Genomic DNA, 17,877 nt, shown 5'->3' on the forward strand with positions numbered 1-17,877 from the left:
CTGAGTGATCCGGTCACGAGTGCCGGTGGCGGTGCCGGGTATTAATGCATGAGTTCCTCGCAAGTGTGACTTGCAAGAGTCTCGCATCTCAATACTTGGCACCAGAGTGTGCGGCTGCATGTATTTCTATTCAGCTGAGTGATCCGGTCACGAGTGCCGGTGCAGGGTGGTAATGCATGAGTTCCTCGCAAGTGTGACCTCAGCCTTAACTACATTCACCACTCTGATGTCTGGAAGTGACCAGCTGCAGGGTGAATATAACTCCATTCTCCACAGCTGTAGGACACCTGCCGGATTTACTTGCAGGTTACTACTGTATCTACAGGTAAATCATGTTTTTGGATGCTTCCTATATTTTCTCAGTGTATGCTACTGAAGGATGGATGAGAAATTACATATTGTGTTGCAGTTGAAAATTGCAGGACAATTGTGCTGATCCTAATTCTACTTTTTCTTCCAAGTAGGAAAGAATCTTCTATAACCAAATGAATTAGGGAAGTTATGTTGGAAGTAATGTGCTGTGTGCCTAGCACTATGGCCTGAAACTACAGACTATTGCCAGCCAATCAGCGCTAGGCCAGGGCCATGTCAGTCGCTAGGTGTGGTTTAACAAGTTCTTAAATCAGGAGTTCAGCTTTCCCCTCTTCCTCCTCAGCACACACCAAATCTTCAGCTCTTTCTCCAGGAACAGAAGGTGGGTTTGAGAAGTTTTGTGATAGTTTCCTCTTAGTTTAGTTCTTTAATCGTTTTGCCTGCTGAAAGGAAAGCTGGATATGTCAGACAGATCTGAACTATTACTGCTGATTTCCTCTTACCTATATGATGGGTGTGACTGCTGTGTTGTGTATACAATGCTGATATAATCTAAGTTTATAGAACACTGATTTTGTTATTCTAATGAGAACAACCCAACGGCTTGGCATTTTATACTCTGGACAAGCAAACTAAATCTGTGTGTGGAAACATTAAACTGCCTGGTCTGCTGGTTGCCAAGTCTGTTAGCTTAGTACTTTTAAGAAAATTCTGTGCAGAATGCTCACTGAAAGTTCGTATAGTTAGTGATCTGTATGATGTATGTATGAATTGGTGCTTCTGTACTTTTTTGATATATTTATTGTTCATTACATGTTGCAACCTGGTTAGATGAGTAACTATTCACTTTTCCACCAGTTTTCCCTTTTAGGTCTTTTGTTCCCATAGCAGTATGTGAGGGAGGTGGTGCAGGGTGTGCCTCATCATTTAGTGCCTGCCTGAGGCATATACTGTTATGACGTCCTTTGTCCATTAATATGGGTTTGGCTAGAAGCACACTGCGTCCTTACAATTAGCTTTTCCAACAGTATGCTGTACCATTCCCAAATGCCTCACTTACCCACACAGAAGCCAAAAGTGGTGTTTTCTTGACGGTACTCTATGAATTTTGATTATCTTTGTTTTAGGCTTTATTCACACATCAGTATGTGTAAGCCAAAACCAGGAGTGGGTAACAAATCCAGAAGTGGTGACGTGTTTCTATTACAATTTTTACCTCTGACTCTTCCACTCCTGGTTTTGGCTTGGAGATATTGAATGTGGCTTAACACTGAGAAATACTGACTTTTGACCCTTAGGGCAGTGCTCCCTAACGTTTCTTGACTTGAAAACCACTTTCAGTTCTGAGAGATTTTTGTGAGCCTCATCCACAGCCCTGATTACCGGTATGACTGCCAAAGCTTCCACACAAAAAGCACCTATTGCTGCCCTCCCCCCTTGAAGCAGTGATCTTGCATCCTACACTCAGAATTCTCACATGAAGCCCTTCCCCCAAACTGTTGCACCCAGCTTACAATTAGAGGGGATTGTATGTTCCTATCTCCAACATGCCATATGTGCCCACCCCCAGTAGATGTGCATTCAGATCTCCTCTATTGCATGGGGCTTCTCACAACTCATCATCTGGAGATCATTTCTTCATAGCAGTTTGCTAGACTGGTTTAGAAGTTGGTAGGCAATGGCGAGCCATATACAACAAACGTCTGCAAACCTTAGGTTGGAGACTGTTGCCTTGGAGTGTAGGAAAGTGCTGCAGACTGTGCTCTCCCATACAGTGGACCATTGCAAAGAAACCATGCTCATGTTTCTTTTCAATGGGTCACAATGGTAGCTGGATGCCATGGCACCTTTCCTGACTGTGGCTACTGTTGGGCAGTTTGATTTCAAATGACCTCACACTTGCAAATGGTAATACTAATTATAATAGCAAATATTTGTGTAGTGTTACTCAAAAGGCATTTCTTGTAGCAAAATATACTATACACAAATTGCTTGCCAAGAGGTACAGTATACATGACTGTAAATTGGCAGGAAGTATTATGGGGCACGGACTTCTTTAGATGCCTAGACACAGATAATGTCACTAAAAACATATTTTTGCAGCATATATTAAAACCAAAAAAGGTTCAATTGTCCAACTTATATTGGTTTACAAAAATATATATATATATATATATAATAATTTTTTTTTTTTTTTTCTTTATAAACTGTTCGTTCATTCATTCCATATCTAATCTTGTCTCAAATGCGTTTGCTATTAACAATCACTGAAGATTAGCAACCTCCACCTTTTCTGTAAACTTGTGAATGCTGCCTTGAGCGCTGTAAACTTACCGTAAATTATTTTTGTCATCAACAGAGGGGGGAAAAAAAAGCTGATCAAGCATTCATTTAGCATGCTAGTATACGAACATTGGTGTTTCATGGGGCTGCAAATTTCTCACTTAGGCCTCAATCAAATTTTTTTTATTAAAATTTGTGCATCACTCAAATCAATGGCTCCATACCAAAAAAAAACATAGCAGTGTTCATTTTTATCACTTAATGGGTAGAAGAAGAGGTGTATGTCGCTTTAGCTGGTAAAGGGATTGTTCAGGACTTTAACGTTGATGACCTGTGCGCGGGATAGCTCATCTCATCAATGTCTGACTTTTGGTGGTGTGACACACAGCACCCATGCTGATCAGCTGTTCCTGGTTGGAATAATGGGCGGATATGCAGTATCCAGCTGTGGACAATATACAACTGACAGAGCTGTGCTGTTCCCAGCTGACACCAGGCATTAGCATTGCATTCCCAACTATCAGACACTAATGATCAGAATGACTGTACAAACTAAGTACAGGTGCTTGGAGCATCATGAAGGGGCCAAACATTTAAACATATCTTCCCACCTGCTTGTTTTCCATAAGTTTCCACCACCCACCCCCTTTAACAGCTCTAGCTTCATTGAACCAGAGAAGGGCGGAAATGAATGGAAACCAAGCAGGTAGGTAGGTGTAAATAAACGAGTGGTCCCACCCTTGAGCATCGGAGGTGGGACTTGGTTTGAGCAGTCACTCTGTGCTGACGGTCCCGTTTAAAGCCCTGGACAATTCTTTTTTTAACTGTTCAAGAATTCTCCACATAGGAGGTTACATTTTTAAACTCAATATCCTACCTTGCACTAAACTTTTTTTTTTTTTTTTTTTTATATATATATATGGTATATTTTAATTAAGGTTTCCCTGCTCTCTGGCTGTGTATAACTTGCTGCGCACTTTGTCCCTAAAGCCTTCTACTAAATATAACATTCTTTTATTTCTAGAAACTAAGATCAACATGTCTTTCATGCAACAATTCCTGGCTAATGCAAACTTCTTGGAAGATGGTGGACATGCCCCATGCACTGTAAGTGTAATCTCAGATGAGTGATTTTCCCAATATGTAGTATATGATCTTTGGAAACATCTAGTAGTTTATAGATTCAATGTTGAGAAAATGTCCTTACCCTATGTATAGTCATAGAGCAAAAAAGGGCTGTCATTTTCCAGAACCTTTTAGAAGAAGTGTTTTCATAAATTCCTGTTAGTGGAAATGCCATAAGTATTACTCATCACAAGTGAGACCGGCCAGGCCGCTCCCATCTCCGCCTGCAGCAGTCTGCTCTCTGCAATGTCTATACTGGTTACGGTTAGCTGCTTGGCTTTCATGCTGCTTTGTTAACCAACGATAATCCAATAATATTCAGATGTTCTGTAATGCTTGATCGTCTCTGCTGTGCAAATAAATGGACAAATAGTTTGGCGTTAGCCACATTCTTCTGTAATGCAAGCAGACATTAAGAGTCAAATAAGTGAAGGTGCAAGCACTAGAGTAAAAATGGTCAAGGCCCCTTCAGTGTTTTCTTTACATATCATCACTCCTGACCCCATACCATGCAGAGAACAGCAGCATTGTCACATTCTAGCCAATGGAATAGAGGAAGGACTCTTAATGGCTGCATTATTGCATTCTACATTACAGCTGTAAAATTTCTTGACCTCCCACTGGTCTGGACTGAGGCCACTGATATATCATAGCATGGTACAGGTAGTAGAATGAAAGAAGGCCTGGGTCTTGTGGCAACAATACAGACACTACTAAACTTAAGGCTAGTAAACGCTATACAAGGGGGGGGGGGGGAAACTCTTTAGGGGCAGTTATGCTGCATTATCACAATGACCCTTTCCATACCAGAAGTAGAACTTGGCAAAGCACTCCCACAAAACTAATTGCCTAAACCTAATTTATGTAGATGCAGTAATAATATACTCACTGATTACCAATTTCTAGCTCAAGTCCTGTTCTTGGGCAGTGTACTGCTATTCTGACTAGGCAGATCACACTGGGATTTGTGGTAGCCAGAAGTGGGGAGCATCAGAAAAAGGCTCCATAGATTTGCCTTGTAAAAGCAGCTTCCAGCTCTCACAGACAGTGAGTCTGAATAGAAGTCATATGACTGAGAAGCGAAATGGAGCCGTGATGGAAATGGGAAGACAACGATCGGCTAGTATATTACCAAACATGCAGTACCCTACATATACATTTAGGCAAGAGTTTTGTGTCAGTGCTTCTTTAATTATAATTTAGCTTGCGCTGGTTTCCACAAGGTGAAGCAGGTCAAGAAGGCTGAGGCAGATCTAGTTGTGTTCAACCGAGTCACACCCTTTTTCTGGCCATTCTGACAGCGGTGCAGGTGATCAGAGGGATTGGCTTGAAAAATCTTTGTAAGGGCTCATACTCGGACGAGTCTCGCACATCAATACCCGGCACTCAGGACCGGAGTATGCGGCTGCATGTATTTCTATGCAACTGAACACTCCGATCCAAGTGCCGGGTATTGACGTGCGAGACTTGTCCCGAGTTTCTCGCATGTGAGTATGAGCCCTAAGGGTATGTCTCCGCGGTCAGGAAATGCTGCTGATTGGACGCCGCATACAGCAGCAGCATCCAGATGCTACATCACCATGGAAACATACCCTAAGGCCTTGGATCGCTTCCATAGTCGGCTCTATCTTGCTTCATCACTTCTGACTAAAGTTTAGACATTAAGAAATATGGAGGAAATGTGACTGCAGTGAGAAAAATGTGTGGTTTTTTTTTTAAGATGGTTTATTATAAATTCCTAAAAACTTGACTTTTTATGTTGCAGGCTGAGGAGAGTGGACCATCTCTCCAAGCATCTTCTGGATACAATCCTGCTCAAGATGCAGCAAATTTAGAAAAGGCCATAAAAGCTAAAGGTAATATATTGTTAGTCTTATGTGAAAATGTATTTGGTTAATAAAGCATGTAATGAACTGGGAAAAAACCATACGGTATAAAGGTTACATTATTAACACTGTCAAATACATCAGCGGTTACCGTAACTGCTCACAACACCACTCGCTATACTGTGAATAGCAGCTGTACAAGTGCGTTGTGCCTCTGGGGAGGAAAGAAGTTCATCTTCTCCCAGCAGTAGGCGCAGTTTCAAGGAGGTGTCCGGGCAGAATTTTAATGCTATTTACCTGCAGTCACTGCTAGGGAAAGGGTAAGAAATTCTGCTTCATAGTTAATTAGCAGTATTCAGTGGTATATACTGTATGTACTCTAAAACACTTTACATATCCTATGACGTGGGGATGTGACCATCTGACAACCACCAATGCTGAGAAATAAGGGGCTAGAGTACTGAAGTCCCCTTCAGTCTTTCGGTGCACGGCAAAGGCCGTGAAAATGGGACGATCTACAGCTTCCTGATTAGCCAGGAGTATGACTGTGTAGGGAAGAACTGTAAGGTCTGCAGCAATGAATCCAAGCCCCCCTTATTCCCTTTATCCGTGGGGCCCCAGAAGTCAGACCTCGACCACTTGTAAATTTATATATCCTAAAATGAGTGCCTGATTAAGTGCACTTATAATCTACCTAATGTAAAATATTACCACAATCACATATAAATTATGAAAAATGTTGAACCTTTGACCAATAACTTCGGTACCGCTTCAAAACTTCATTTCTTTAATGATAAAATTACTGCATTAGTAAGAACATTTTTTTTTTTCCCCCACCCTCTTTTACATAAGATCATGTTTTTATTGTTTTTTTGTAGGTGTTGATGAAGGCACCATCATTGACATCCTAACTAAGAGAACCAGCAGTGAACGGCAGCAAATTAAAGCTGCTTATCAGCAACAAACTGGCAAGGTGGGAGCAACATTCTTGAGGAATGAGACCTTTCACGTTGATAATGTGAAGACATGTTCTTGCTTGTAGCTGAACATACACATTTATAAGAAATGCCGAATATAACACTTGCTGTGTTGCTTCCTTTTTCCTTCTAGTCTTTAGATGATGCTTTCAAAAAGGCCCTCTCAAGCCATCTGGAGGAAGTTGTTCTGGGATTAATGAAAACCCCTGCCCAGTTTGATGCCCATTGTTTAAAGAATGCTGTCAAGGTAAAAGATTATCCTAGTATATTCTGCTTCATGGACACCTCTGAATTGTGACTCTGTTCCAGTTTCAAGTAATATGGAGTTATTCTATGGGGACTTGTACCTGGCACTTTTATAGCCATTTTTGATCATTGTGTTGCCTTAAAATATTGCACTACGCTCATTCAGTTGACGTCAGAGCAATTTTTTCCCACTTTTTTTTTTTTTTTTTACATTTATCTACATAAAACAAGTGGAGCATTATATGGTGACTGTTTTTCTTACACTTCTGTATTCTGCATCTGTTTTTTTTTTTTTTTTTTTTTTTTTTTTTCCCCCTTTTGGGGGGGGGGGGGGGAGACGCATTCTTCGTGGTCTTTCCCTACTGCTTTAGAATAAGGGGCAGCCTTCCTGGCTCTCTGCTGTGTAGGTGACTGCTAAATAATTGTAAATTCTTCTTTCTTCCTTCCAATTTTTCTTTCTTTTCAGGGTCTTGGAACAGATGAAAATACCTTGATTGAAATTTTAGTATCACGGAACAATCATGAGCTCAGAGAAATAAACAAGGTTTACAAAGAAGGTGTGTAGGTTTTTCTTCTAAATCTGGCAACAAAAACAATTTTTTTTTTGTTTTTACAGACAAAATATATAAACTTGTACAAATCTTGAAACTACTCCTAATTTCAGAATTTAAAAAGGATCTTGCAAAAGATGTAGCCTCTGATACATCTGGAGACTTCCAGAAAGCTCTTCTTGCTCTTATCAAGGTAACGTTATATGAAATTGCTTTTGTATGTCTGTTAGTAAATTTTCCACTTGGTTTGTATGAAAATTTGGCCAGATGACTCTGTAGGAACGGTGTGCCAAAATGCAGCCGCCAAGAATGTAGACCATACATGAAGGACATGATTTAATTTGTCTACTGAAGTACTACAATTTTTCTCTTTCTCCCATTTAGGGGGATCGTAATGAAAGCACAGCTATAAATGAGGAGCAAGTTGACAATGATGCAAGGGTAAGGACTGAGCCTCAAGATATAACTTATTACCTGACTTAAGAAAATAATGATTTTTTTTTTAAATTAGGCATTATATGACGCTGGAGAAAAACGAAAAGGAACAGATGTGTCTGCGTTCATAAACATTCTAACTTCAAGGAGCATTCCACATCTCTGTCAAGGTAAAGGTTTACGCCTGAAGTCTACTCACTGTATATATGAGAAGGATGTATATTAGTGTTTTTATATGTACTTTGATTTTTAGTTTTCAAGAGGTATTCCAGATACAGTAAGAATGATATGGCGAAGGCTCTCGATTTGGAGTTGAAAGGAGACATTGAAGACTGTCTGATCTCACTTGGTGAGTAGATTGGAGATTCACTTAAGCAATGGCCGGTTAAAATTAAAAGAAAAAACAAAGTCTTGTGTCTTGACATGTGAGCATGTTTACTCTTAATGAATTAATTGCAAAGTTGCTAGCTTTTACAAACCTGATTACCATTTAAACAGTTTACAAAAAACCTGAGCCATCCCTTTTTTAAGCATCATATAACGCCAAGTCAACTAAACTTCATGGATATCAATCTATCCAGTTTTGAAAAATAAGATGACAAATGAAGGTGACTGGTGTACAAGGGAGGTAACAGGCAACTAAGCTTTGCAGGTTATGGCCACAGAACTACTTTTTATAATTCCTGGCTGATCTTTTTCTAGCTTTGCTTGTTGTCCTTGTCCCTGTTGCTGGGATCGGGCAGCAGCTGCCACCTATCCAGGTAGTCCTAATCTTCCAGGATAACACATGTACATGATGTAGGAAAATATTTGCTGTTTCAAGAAGATGGCCATTACATGAGGGCAAAAGGTTGATGAAAAGCATTAGCCCAGCAGGAGCAACGCATCTGCTCTTTTGTATGAGCACTACAAAAGCCTTACAAAATGATATACTGGTGTCAGAAACTGACTCCATGATGGTCCGAGATCAAGTAGTGGGGTCTGTTCTCACAGCCTTGCAGTGCGCGTCTATTGATGCTGAGTGCCTTTTGCAGATGTGGAGGTTCATAAAGGGCTCATGTGACAAATGTGCATCTGGAGAGTCAATGGCAAACATGATGATGCCTGCAACATCATCCAGCACCACTTCCGGCAGCGAGTCACTCATGGCCTGGAGAAGCATATGGTTGATGAACTGCACAAACCTCCATGTGACAGGAACAGTTTCCTGACTGCAGTTTAGCTCGAAGGATTCCATCATGATACCTTTGTCAGACCTTATGCCTTGCAGTGGCTCCTTGTCCAGATAAATTACTTTCCTACGAAACTGCCAGAACGAGCTCTCTGAAGGGTCGGCATCTAGCTTTTGAGTCTACCTGAAAGTGCAGCTTTCCTCACACACTGACAGCACTCCTGCCCATGTAATGGCTGCTGGTGGAGAAACATGTGACTGACAGCCATTGTACAGACAGAACGACTGGTCAGTGTGTGAGTTAAGCTGCACGAACAAAATGACTGAAAAGTTACCGGAGAGTCCATCAGTGAGCTGGTTCTGACAGGATGTTTGTAACGTGGAGTTTTTCTTTCATTCTGTGCTTCTCTAACTGCTTTATGTGCAGGCCAGCTTATTCTGTACACTCTCATTACAAATTTAAACCCCAATTTTTATCTTTTTTACAGTAAAATGTATAACAAGCAAACCAGCTTATTTTGCTGAGAAATTCTACCTGGCAATGAAGGTATGTTTAGTAATTTCTGCAAATCTTTAGGTTACTTGGTGACTTACCAATATTGTACATTTTCTCTTCGAGTGGAATGGCTTGTTTATAGACTAGTTCTAATAGGCAGTTCTGTGAAGTTGCTTTTCCATTCCTGTATCTGTGTACTTTTTTTTTTTTTTTTTTTTTTTAACCACTGACATGCCCTTGTTATCTATCCATAGGGTTCAGGAACCAAACACAAGGATCTGATTAGGCTGCTGGTTTCTCGCTCTGAAATTGACCTTAAAGATGTCAAAACTCACTACAAAAGGCTTTATGGCAAATCCCTGCGCCAAGCTATTATGGTATGGGAACTACTTATCCAGAGATATAAATGTATGATTATGAAGTGAGACCTGTTAACCAAAACAATGATCCTAAAACTACCCACTAATAGTACCTCATATGTATACTAAGGCCTCAGTCAGACATCCGTGTTGCATATATATTTGTGCTTGTAAATTATTTTATTTTTATTTTTTTTTCCCAGATAGGCAAGTGTTGTATTATAGTCTATAGTACTATTCACAGTTCATGTCTATGCAAAACTCAGTTTTTATTTTTTTGTCCACACCCTGGGTTAACTAATCAAAATAACCAATATAAGTCTATAGGTCTGTGAAATCGAGGAAGGCAGCCTTTTGCTGTCTAGTTAGAATTGCAGAGGATGGGAGCAGCTTTGTCATTGACCATCCGTGAAAACACCAATGTCAAAGGAGACACGGACCATACACTGAGGACACAGTGATCCAAAACATTAATGACACCAGTACCATAATATAAAAGTATACATATAATCTGTTCATAAGCCGTTCCCGCTGTGTATGCACTCGCCTTTGTGCAGTGTTGTGACATGTAATTCCCCCCCCCCCCCCCCCGGGGCCCAATGAGCGCTGGCGTCACTGTCCTTGCCTTTTGTACAAATTTAAGCATGAATAGGAAGTCTGAGCTGCAGCTGATCGAAGTTCCTCTTCATGTTCAATTCATACAAATGCAAGGGTAGTGATGCCAATGCTCATTTGGGCTCCGGGGTCACTTGTGGCATCACTGTTTGAGTGCCGACACAGATTGGTGTCTGCAGGGGAGGGAAATGAGAAGTTGTCTAAGTAGTGGACCACTTTAAGATGGAATTCTTCATGATCATGGCTTTATCTACATCTTACTTTGGTGCTATGAAACCCCTATAATAATTTTAGCCATGCAAACTGTTTTCAACCCCTCAAGCACTAGGGTAAGGTTGACAGTGCAACTCCTGCACGCTCCTTAGCTGTGGTGGTAAATAATAGATGTGATTTTTACCAATCAGTTACTCCTATCCCTTTGCATGTATATAGGTTTTCTAGGAAAAGTATAGTAATAGCTTGAGTAATCTGTAAAATCCATGCATATTCAACTCTAGCTGATAAGTTGACTTGTAGGACCTTGGCTCTCCTGTAACCACCAATTTCCCCTTGCCAAGCACGGCTCTGCACTTTTTGGTTATCATCTGTGCATGGTATTAAAGTCAAGACATATTCCCTTGAATTGTTCTGAAATGCAATACCCAGCAGTCTCAAACAAAAGTAAAGCATTGTGCTTGGTAAACTATGAAAAGACCAATGCACTTGCATATTTCCTTCAAGCTGCTGATCTGTGGAGGTGACTGGAGTCAGTTCCCATTGATCTGATACTAGTGACCTAGCCATAGGTAATCTTGTAGTCCTGTGGCTTTCACTATAACTTGGGCTACGGTTACCCAGTGTTTAAGGGAAACTATAATCTAAAGCCAGTGTGTCATGGAAACAAACTTGTGCTCCAGCAAAAAAGAGTCCTCATGGGCCCCACCAAAAGTACACATTTTTCAGTTTTGTAAGCCCAATCAGTATACATTTCAGGGCTCATACTCGCACGATTCACGTCCGAGTCTCTCGCATGAAAACCTGGCGCCACCGGCACTCGGAGCGTGTGACTGCACAGAAATACATGTAGCCACACGATCCGGTCCCAGTGCTGGCGGCAGTGCCAGGTTTTCGTGCGAGTCTCTCACAAGTGAGTATGAGCCCTCATACTGTTCATTATTTGGCAAACTCTAGTCCTCTGACTTAAAGGGGACCGCTCAAAAAGCCCTTGTTAGAGATGATAAAAATTAGCATGAAATTAAAAAAAAAAAAATAAATAAACCCACAAACCAGGCTACTGGACACTCAAGACCTGGTAATTGGTTCTGTTTCAAAATGGATAAAATTCTGGTTGCCTGCATCTATTTCTAGGGGAGACAACTGCAAATGCACTTATTTAATATTGTAGTCTATTGGAGCTGCATAAATCTGACAGCTACTGTACATGTAGAAATGACTGACCCCCTATCTCACTATGAACCCCCAGAAGGTCCCATGCCCTGTATGTGGTTCATAGAATTTTTTTTTTCTCCTTTTAAAGGGGTTTTCCCTCTAATAAAATTAACTTTAATCAATAGATCTTTGCATAATAAGTTCCACAATTGGATGTGTTTAAATAAAATGTCCCTGTCCTGAGAATCTTATACATGTGCCCTTGCTGTGTCTCACCATACAGGATCATGGTCTGATCATACCAGAGCTCCTGGGCAGGGGAGGATGCAAGAGTATACAGACAGGACAGCACAGGATCACAGCAAATTTTTTTTTGTGAGATGAAAACCTTTCACTGCCTGTTTTTTAAACAATGTTTTATTTCACTAAAAGAATAGTCTGTGATCCCATGCTGGAATGTCTGTATACTCTATTGCACCCCCTGCTTCATCCTCCAAGACTGTGAGTCAAGTCTTGATAGATTTGCTAAGCCACATGTCCTGTCTCTTTGGAAGGTACTTCACTGTCTGAGTTTAGACATCTAAATCAATGTTTTGTTTTCTATTTTACGCATTTCTGCATGTGAAGTGTAACAGAAGTCTCCATTTGTTAATTTTCTTATATATGCTGCTCTTTCTATAGGAGGAAAAGCTGAAGGGAGACTATGAAACAATTGTCCTGGCGTTGTGTGGACCCGACAACTAAACTTGTATTTTCTTTAGAAGGTCCTTTTCCAATCCTTCTATCACTTGCATTTGCCATCTTTCCAGGAGACTTGTTGCAATGATGGGCATGTAAACTCCATCTTCTCCCTAGTCCAGCACTGATCTTCTGAAATTCACCTGAAACCAATGATTAACACACTTTTTTTTTTTGTATCTAACAATAAACGATGTTTATAGAGTACGATTGTTTATATTGAAGGTCTCATGAAGTTGTATAAACCATTGTTGGGAACAACATAAAACTTTACATAAAATACACTTTTCAGTTACCCACAATGGCACCAGGAGAGGGGGTATCTGCCATTCAAGGACAGAAAAACTTCAATATAAAAAGGCTGCTCCTCTTGTAGCATCAGTTAGTTTCCTGTCCTTGATGGGGAATCATCAAGATGAAGTTGGGAAGATAGAAGAGGATGCTGGGGTCTGGCAGACTTGGGGAGGCCCTTCTATTCTAGCCCCCCCCCCCCACTTCCACACCATCCAGGAGCGCATTTGGTTCCTGGGTGGAAGAAACATAGGAGAATGCCTGGGGTGGTTGGCTTTTTGTGGAGATGTTCTGCTGTGGCCGCTGCCAAGGTACCAGTAGCGCCGCAGAGGCCAGGATAATCCTGAAATTGCTCTCAACCAACCCCCCCCCCCCGCCGGCCTGGGACCCAAGCACGGCAGCCCGGTAAGGCCGGGGTCACACTAACCGACACAAAATACGGTCCACAGTTTACATGCGTGATGAGGATGAATGACCCCTAAATAGTACTCCGTATGTCATCTGTAAGCAAGGTGTGGTCACATATTTTGCGCATGTCAGCATCCGTATGGTGAGATTTTCTTGCAGGCTTTCAAAATGGACATTTAACAGTTTTGAGGCCTGCTAACTATTTAAATCATTAGCCTGCACCCTATTTATTGGCTCAGGAACAGGTGGCTGCCTCCATTCTGTCCATTTGTGACCTTGCCTTGACTAGGTGTGTTGTATGTGCAACATGGCAGACAGTCTGAGTTTCAACACAACTGAGCAGGTTCTCTTCAACTGGCTTTTGTCACGCCGCTTTGGTCAACCATACCCAGTGATAGTGGGTCCGCGGAGGGGGAGACGCATGTGGGTCCATCCACTTGAGGCAGCGACTCGCAAGAGGTCAATTTCACCGCCTCTATTCTTCTCTGCGGGAGCATCCGGAAAAATTCTACCAATACTGTCGCATGAGCCATGCAACATTTGATCTACTCTTGGAGACAGGTTATCCCAGGGCGCACTTTCAGGACACAAGGATGCGCAAAGCTATATCTGCAGAGGAGCGACTTCTATTCACATTACGGTATGTACTACACAACCACATTCTCCATGTTCATGATGTGTTGCCCAAAGTATGTATTTTTTGCTTCTTGGACTAAGTTTAATGTCCTCATCTTATTCCAGATATATTTAAACTTCCAGACCAGAATGTTGTGTAATATGTACTGAACATCACTTCAGTCATTGTGTGACCAAATGTGTGACTTATTAACAAGTTTGGTATGTACCTGGTTTTTAGTTAATTTGTGCATTCTAAAATGTTACATTTCTGTTCTTCAGCTACCTGTCCACTGGCCTGTCTTATGCCGCCCTCCACCATGAGTTTCTCATTGGAAGATCTACCATTTCTGGCATAGTCAGGTCAACATGTAGTGAAATATGGTCAAGACTACATCAACTTGTCATGCCCCAGCCCAGGATGGAAGACTGGTTGAGGATATCAAGGGACTTTGATGAGGAATGCCAGTTTCCTAATTGTATTGGGGCCCTTGATGGCAAACATATCCGGGTGAGTAAGCCGCCGAACTCTGGCTCCCAATTCTTCAATTATAAACAATACTTTTCTGTTGTATTGTTGGCTCTGGCCGACCCTCAATACAAGTTTATAATTGTTGACATTAGGGCCTATGGAAGGACAGAAGACTCTCGAGTCTTCAATACTTCCATTTTGGGTCGGCGGCTACGCACCAACCAGTTGGATCTACCTCCACCACGCCAGCTACCAGGCTCCACTCAATCAGTCCCTTATGTCCTTGTGGCAGATGAGGCGTTTCAGTTAATGCGCAGTGTCATAAGGCCATATCCCCGGCGCAACCTGGACCACCGGTGCAGAATTTTTAACTTGCGCCTATCACGTGCTCCAGCTACTGGTGGAGTGTTCCTTTGGCATTCTTGGTGCCAAATGGCAGGTACTCCAGTCTGCCATTCAGCGGAGTGAACAAAATGTTAATGAAGTTGTTAAAGCCTGTGTGGTTCTTCATAACTTCACCAGGATACATGATTGTTCCTCCTCTGCTGGTGTTGTGCATGGGTCGGACAATGTGCATAGGGCGAGACCACCTATCAACCCTCAACGTAGACCACTCTCTGGGCTCAGTGCGTGATATTTTCACAAATTACTTTGTCACCTGAGGGGGAAACTTCTTGGCAAGAGCATGCTGTCTGTTATAATTTTTTGGTTTGTCTGTCTAAATATATATATATTTAAACCCCTTATGATTCTATGACTGTTTAATTGCATTGGTAAGCGTATGTTAGTATGCTGACACCGTTTTTTGAATTGAGACAGACGTAAAATGTAGTAGACAAATGTTTACTTTTGCCTTTGTTTTTCTTAAACAAAAAAAAAAAAAATTGCCAAATTAGCCTTTGTGCAGATGTGAAAATTGGGCACAATTAACATTTTCAGACATGTAAAACAAACAAAATACCATTGGGCAATAACAAAATGGCAATATTATAAATTTTGGTACATCGGGGGAGGAGAAGGTGGAAGACCAGCCTGTATTTGCTGCTGGCTACTTTGCCCAACTTGGCCATCGCCCTGTGTGGGGGTATACTGTTGCCCATGATGTGGGTAGTGTACTGCCTCCTGGGATTGTGCTTGATACTGGAGAGGGGCCTCTTGTTAAGTCTGGTAGGCCTGTGTCTCATACCCACCAATATAGCCATGTCATCCCCAACCAGGTTGGGACCAGCCTCCAACGCTGGGTGGGAACAAGTGGCCATATTGGTGAGGTTGGCTAGAGCCAGACATACTGTATGTGGCTGCTCTTGGAAAGGTTGGGTAGGGGGAGGAAGGGGGTGAGGTGTAGGCCCACGTATTTGAGGATCCTCAGAGCCTGCTTGAGCAAGCATGTGTGTGTGGGGTGTCTAAGGCGCATTAGATTTCTGGGTGAAAGCTGCCACCTCTCCAGATATTCAAATAACTCATATGGGGTATTGGGGTGTGTGTGCTTGCATCAAGCAGGGTCTGAAAACATCCTCGAATACGGAGCCTCACCTCACGGGAAAGGGCATGAAGATAAAGGGCCAGGCTGCGTGAGTATACCTCCTCGCCATCATTATTGACTCTAGCCAGATAGTTCCGTACCCCTGTATCCACATTGGTGCGGGTATCTTGGGCAGGGATATGGTGCCTTCTTCCTCGCTGGGATGGTCCATCAGGCTGTGGGGAGCCCCAGATCTGGCCAGTTGGGCTGCTGCTCATGTTGCCCTGCTCCTCCTGTATGGCTGATGGTGCAGCAGCAGACAGTACTGCTTGTGGATGTGGTCCTCGTGGTGGGGTTTGTTGCGCAGGCACTGGGTTTTCCTGAGAGGAATCTTCACCCATGCTTCTTGGAGGGGGAGATGATGTGCCAGCTACCTCATCTCCCCCCCCCCCTACAGACCCAGGATCTATGATGGGCTCTATATCTGAGCCAGTTCCTCTCTCCGTAAGGTTGGACTGAGTTCTGTTATGAAATAGAACAGAGTCAAAAATCAATTTTTTTTTTTTTTTTTGGCCCTGTAATGTGGTGTGAGGTATCTACTTACGGTCTCAGATCCAGAATAGGAGCGAGGAAGGAGAGGTGGTCATAATAGATGTATTTCCTCTTTATGTGGCCCGTATCACCACTCCTGGACCGCTGCTGATGTTCCTGCCTGTATTGGTCGCAGATGCTGCACCAGCGTCTCATTACATCTTCCACTGCAATGTGAGAGGAAATATTCTCAATTTCACATATTTGATGGGTCAAATTTGCTAGCAGTAGCCTAGGCATGTGGCATTATGGAGTGTGCTTTCTACCCAGGGTGGCATATATAATTGGGGCATCCAGGCCAGATACACAGGGGCACAATAGTTCATGTATCAAGTAACTACACTTAATAACTTGGTTGGCTAGGAGGATGAGGAGCTTGTGGGCTGGGCCAAATTATGGCAGTGTAAAACCATGGGTCACATCAAAATCTACCTGCCTCATGAGGCAAAAAGTACAAGCACAGGAAGGGGGGGGGGTGGATTCTAAATGCATTTTTTTTTTTGAAGCGACGTAATTTTTAACAGTTTTTGGGTTGTACTTACTCAGTTGCTGCTGCTCCTCACGTGGCTGATCACCAAAATCTGTGGAACATCTGGCGACATATGCGCCTCCATGACGCCTCCTTTCTTGCCCGGTTGGCATAATGGGCATCACATTGGTCCCAGATTTCTGGCTGCTCCTGCACTAAGACAATCAGCATGTCCACATTGAGAAAATATGGCTGCAGGACTCTGTGGAGGCGTACTTCCTGTATGTCTGGAGTGCTTTTTGAGCTCATTTGCATGTCTAAGCTTCTTGATGATGGATTGACCCATTTCCTGTCACCTGCCAAAAGACCTGCGTATTTCTCGCAAGTCACACGTGTGGTCCGTGTGTAATCTGTTTTTTTTTTTTTTTTTTTTTTTTTTTTTTTTTTGCGCACCCATAGACTTGCATTGCGTACTATGGGCATAGTACGCTGACAATCGCAGCATGCTGCAATTGGCACGGACCATAGAATACGAGTGAGAATTATACGGCTGTTGGGAGCTGCCCCATAGAGAATCATTTGTCCGTGTGTAATGCGTGCTTTTAACGCCTTTCACTCATCTGTATTCCTCTCTAGTGTGACCATGGCCTGTGCTCGTGGCCCTGATTTCCAGGCCAGCCAGGTGGTAATGGATGGAGGGGGAAGGGGAGTTCACCTTTCAGCTGTAATGATCCTCTTGCGGGCCTTCCTCCAGCATCAGGTGCGTGAACAGAGCTTCCGGTACGTGCTCTGACACCACGTGTTCTGATGATGCGCAGGGTCAGAGGGCACATCTCGAAAGTCGTGTGTAAACATGCAGTGACAGTTCAGTGCCAACAGCTATCTATGACAGCTGGCAGGCACTGCAAGGGGTGCAGGAACCCTTGCAGTTGGTCCCTATGTAGGTACGTGTGCCGACTGAGGGTGGTCCTTTTTCTGCCGTGAACATTGGAGACAGAAACCAACGTGTGTTCAAACAGGTCCTCTTTATTGGTCGTCCTCCCAAAGACCACAGCACCACGACAGCT

The 17,877-nt window shown here is 42.6% G+C and overlaps 1 protein-coding gene across 1 annotated transcript; it reads left to right on the plus strand.

Moving 5' to 3' along the window:
- The first annotated feature begins 536 nt into the window (after positions 1-536).
- LOC141048294 (annexin A1-like) lies at positions 537-12,709 on the plus strand. The gene is made up of 13 exons (XM_073543747.1): positions 537-694; positions 3,620-3,702; positions 5,486-5,576; positions 6,425-6,519; positions 6,657-6,770; positions 7,236-7,326; positions 7,434-7,513; positions 7,705-7,761; positions 7,832-7,925; positions 8,009-8,104; positions 9,415-9,473; positions 9,677-9,799; positions 12,446-12,709. Exons 2-13 carry the CDS (start codon positions 3,634-3,636, stop codon positions 12,506-12,508), a joined length of 1,032 nt encoding a protein of 343 aa, XP_073399848.1. The 5' UTR covers positions 537-694; positions 3,620-3,633; the 3' UTR covers positions 12,509-12,709.
- Positions 12,710-17,877: the final 5,168 nt, after the last annotated feature.

The sequence above is a fragment of the Dendrobates tinctorius genome, unplaced genomic scaffold (genome assembly GCF_039654945.1).
Source record: "Dendrobates tinctorius isolate UK_male_01 unplaced genomic scaffold, ASM3965494v1 ptg000134l, whole genome shotgun sequence".
NCBI classification, from domain to species: domain Eukaryota; kingdom Metazoa; phylum Chordata; class Amphibia; order Anura; family Dendrobatidae; genus Dendrobates; species Dendrobates tinctorius.

What these genes read in the sequence shown, in the direction of transcription:
- LOC141048294 (XM_073543747.1), top strand. Translation starts at nt 3,634, where the DNA reads ATGTCTTTCATGCAACAATTCCTGGCTAATGCAAACTTCTTGGAAGAT. An exon ending in ATCAGCAACAAACTGGCAAG is followed by an intron (nt 6,520 to 6,656) that starts GTGGGAGCAACA and finishes TTTTCCTTCTAG; the next exon opens with TCTTTAGATGATGCTTTCAA. An exon ending in CTCTTCTTGCTCTTATCAAG is followed by an intron (nt 7,514 to 7,704) that starts GTAACGTTATAT and finishes TCTCCCATTTAG; the next exon opens with GGGGATCGTAATGAAAGCAC.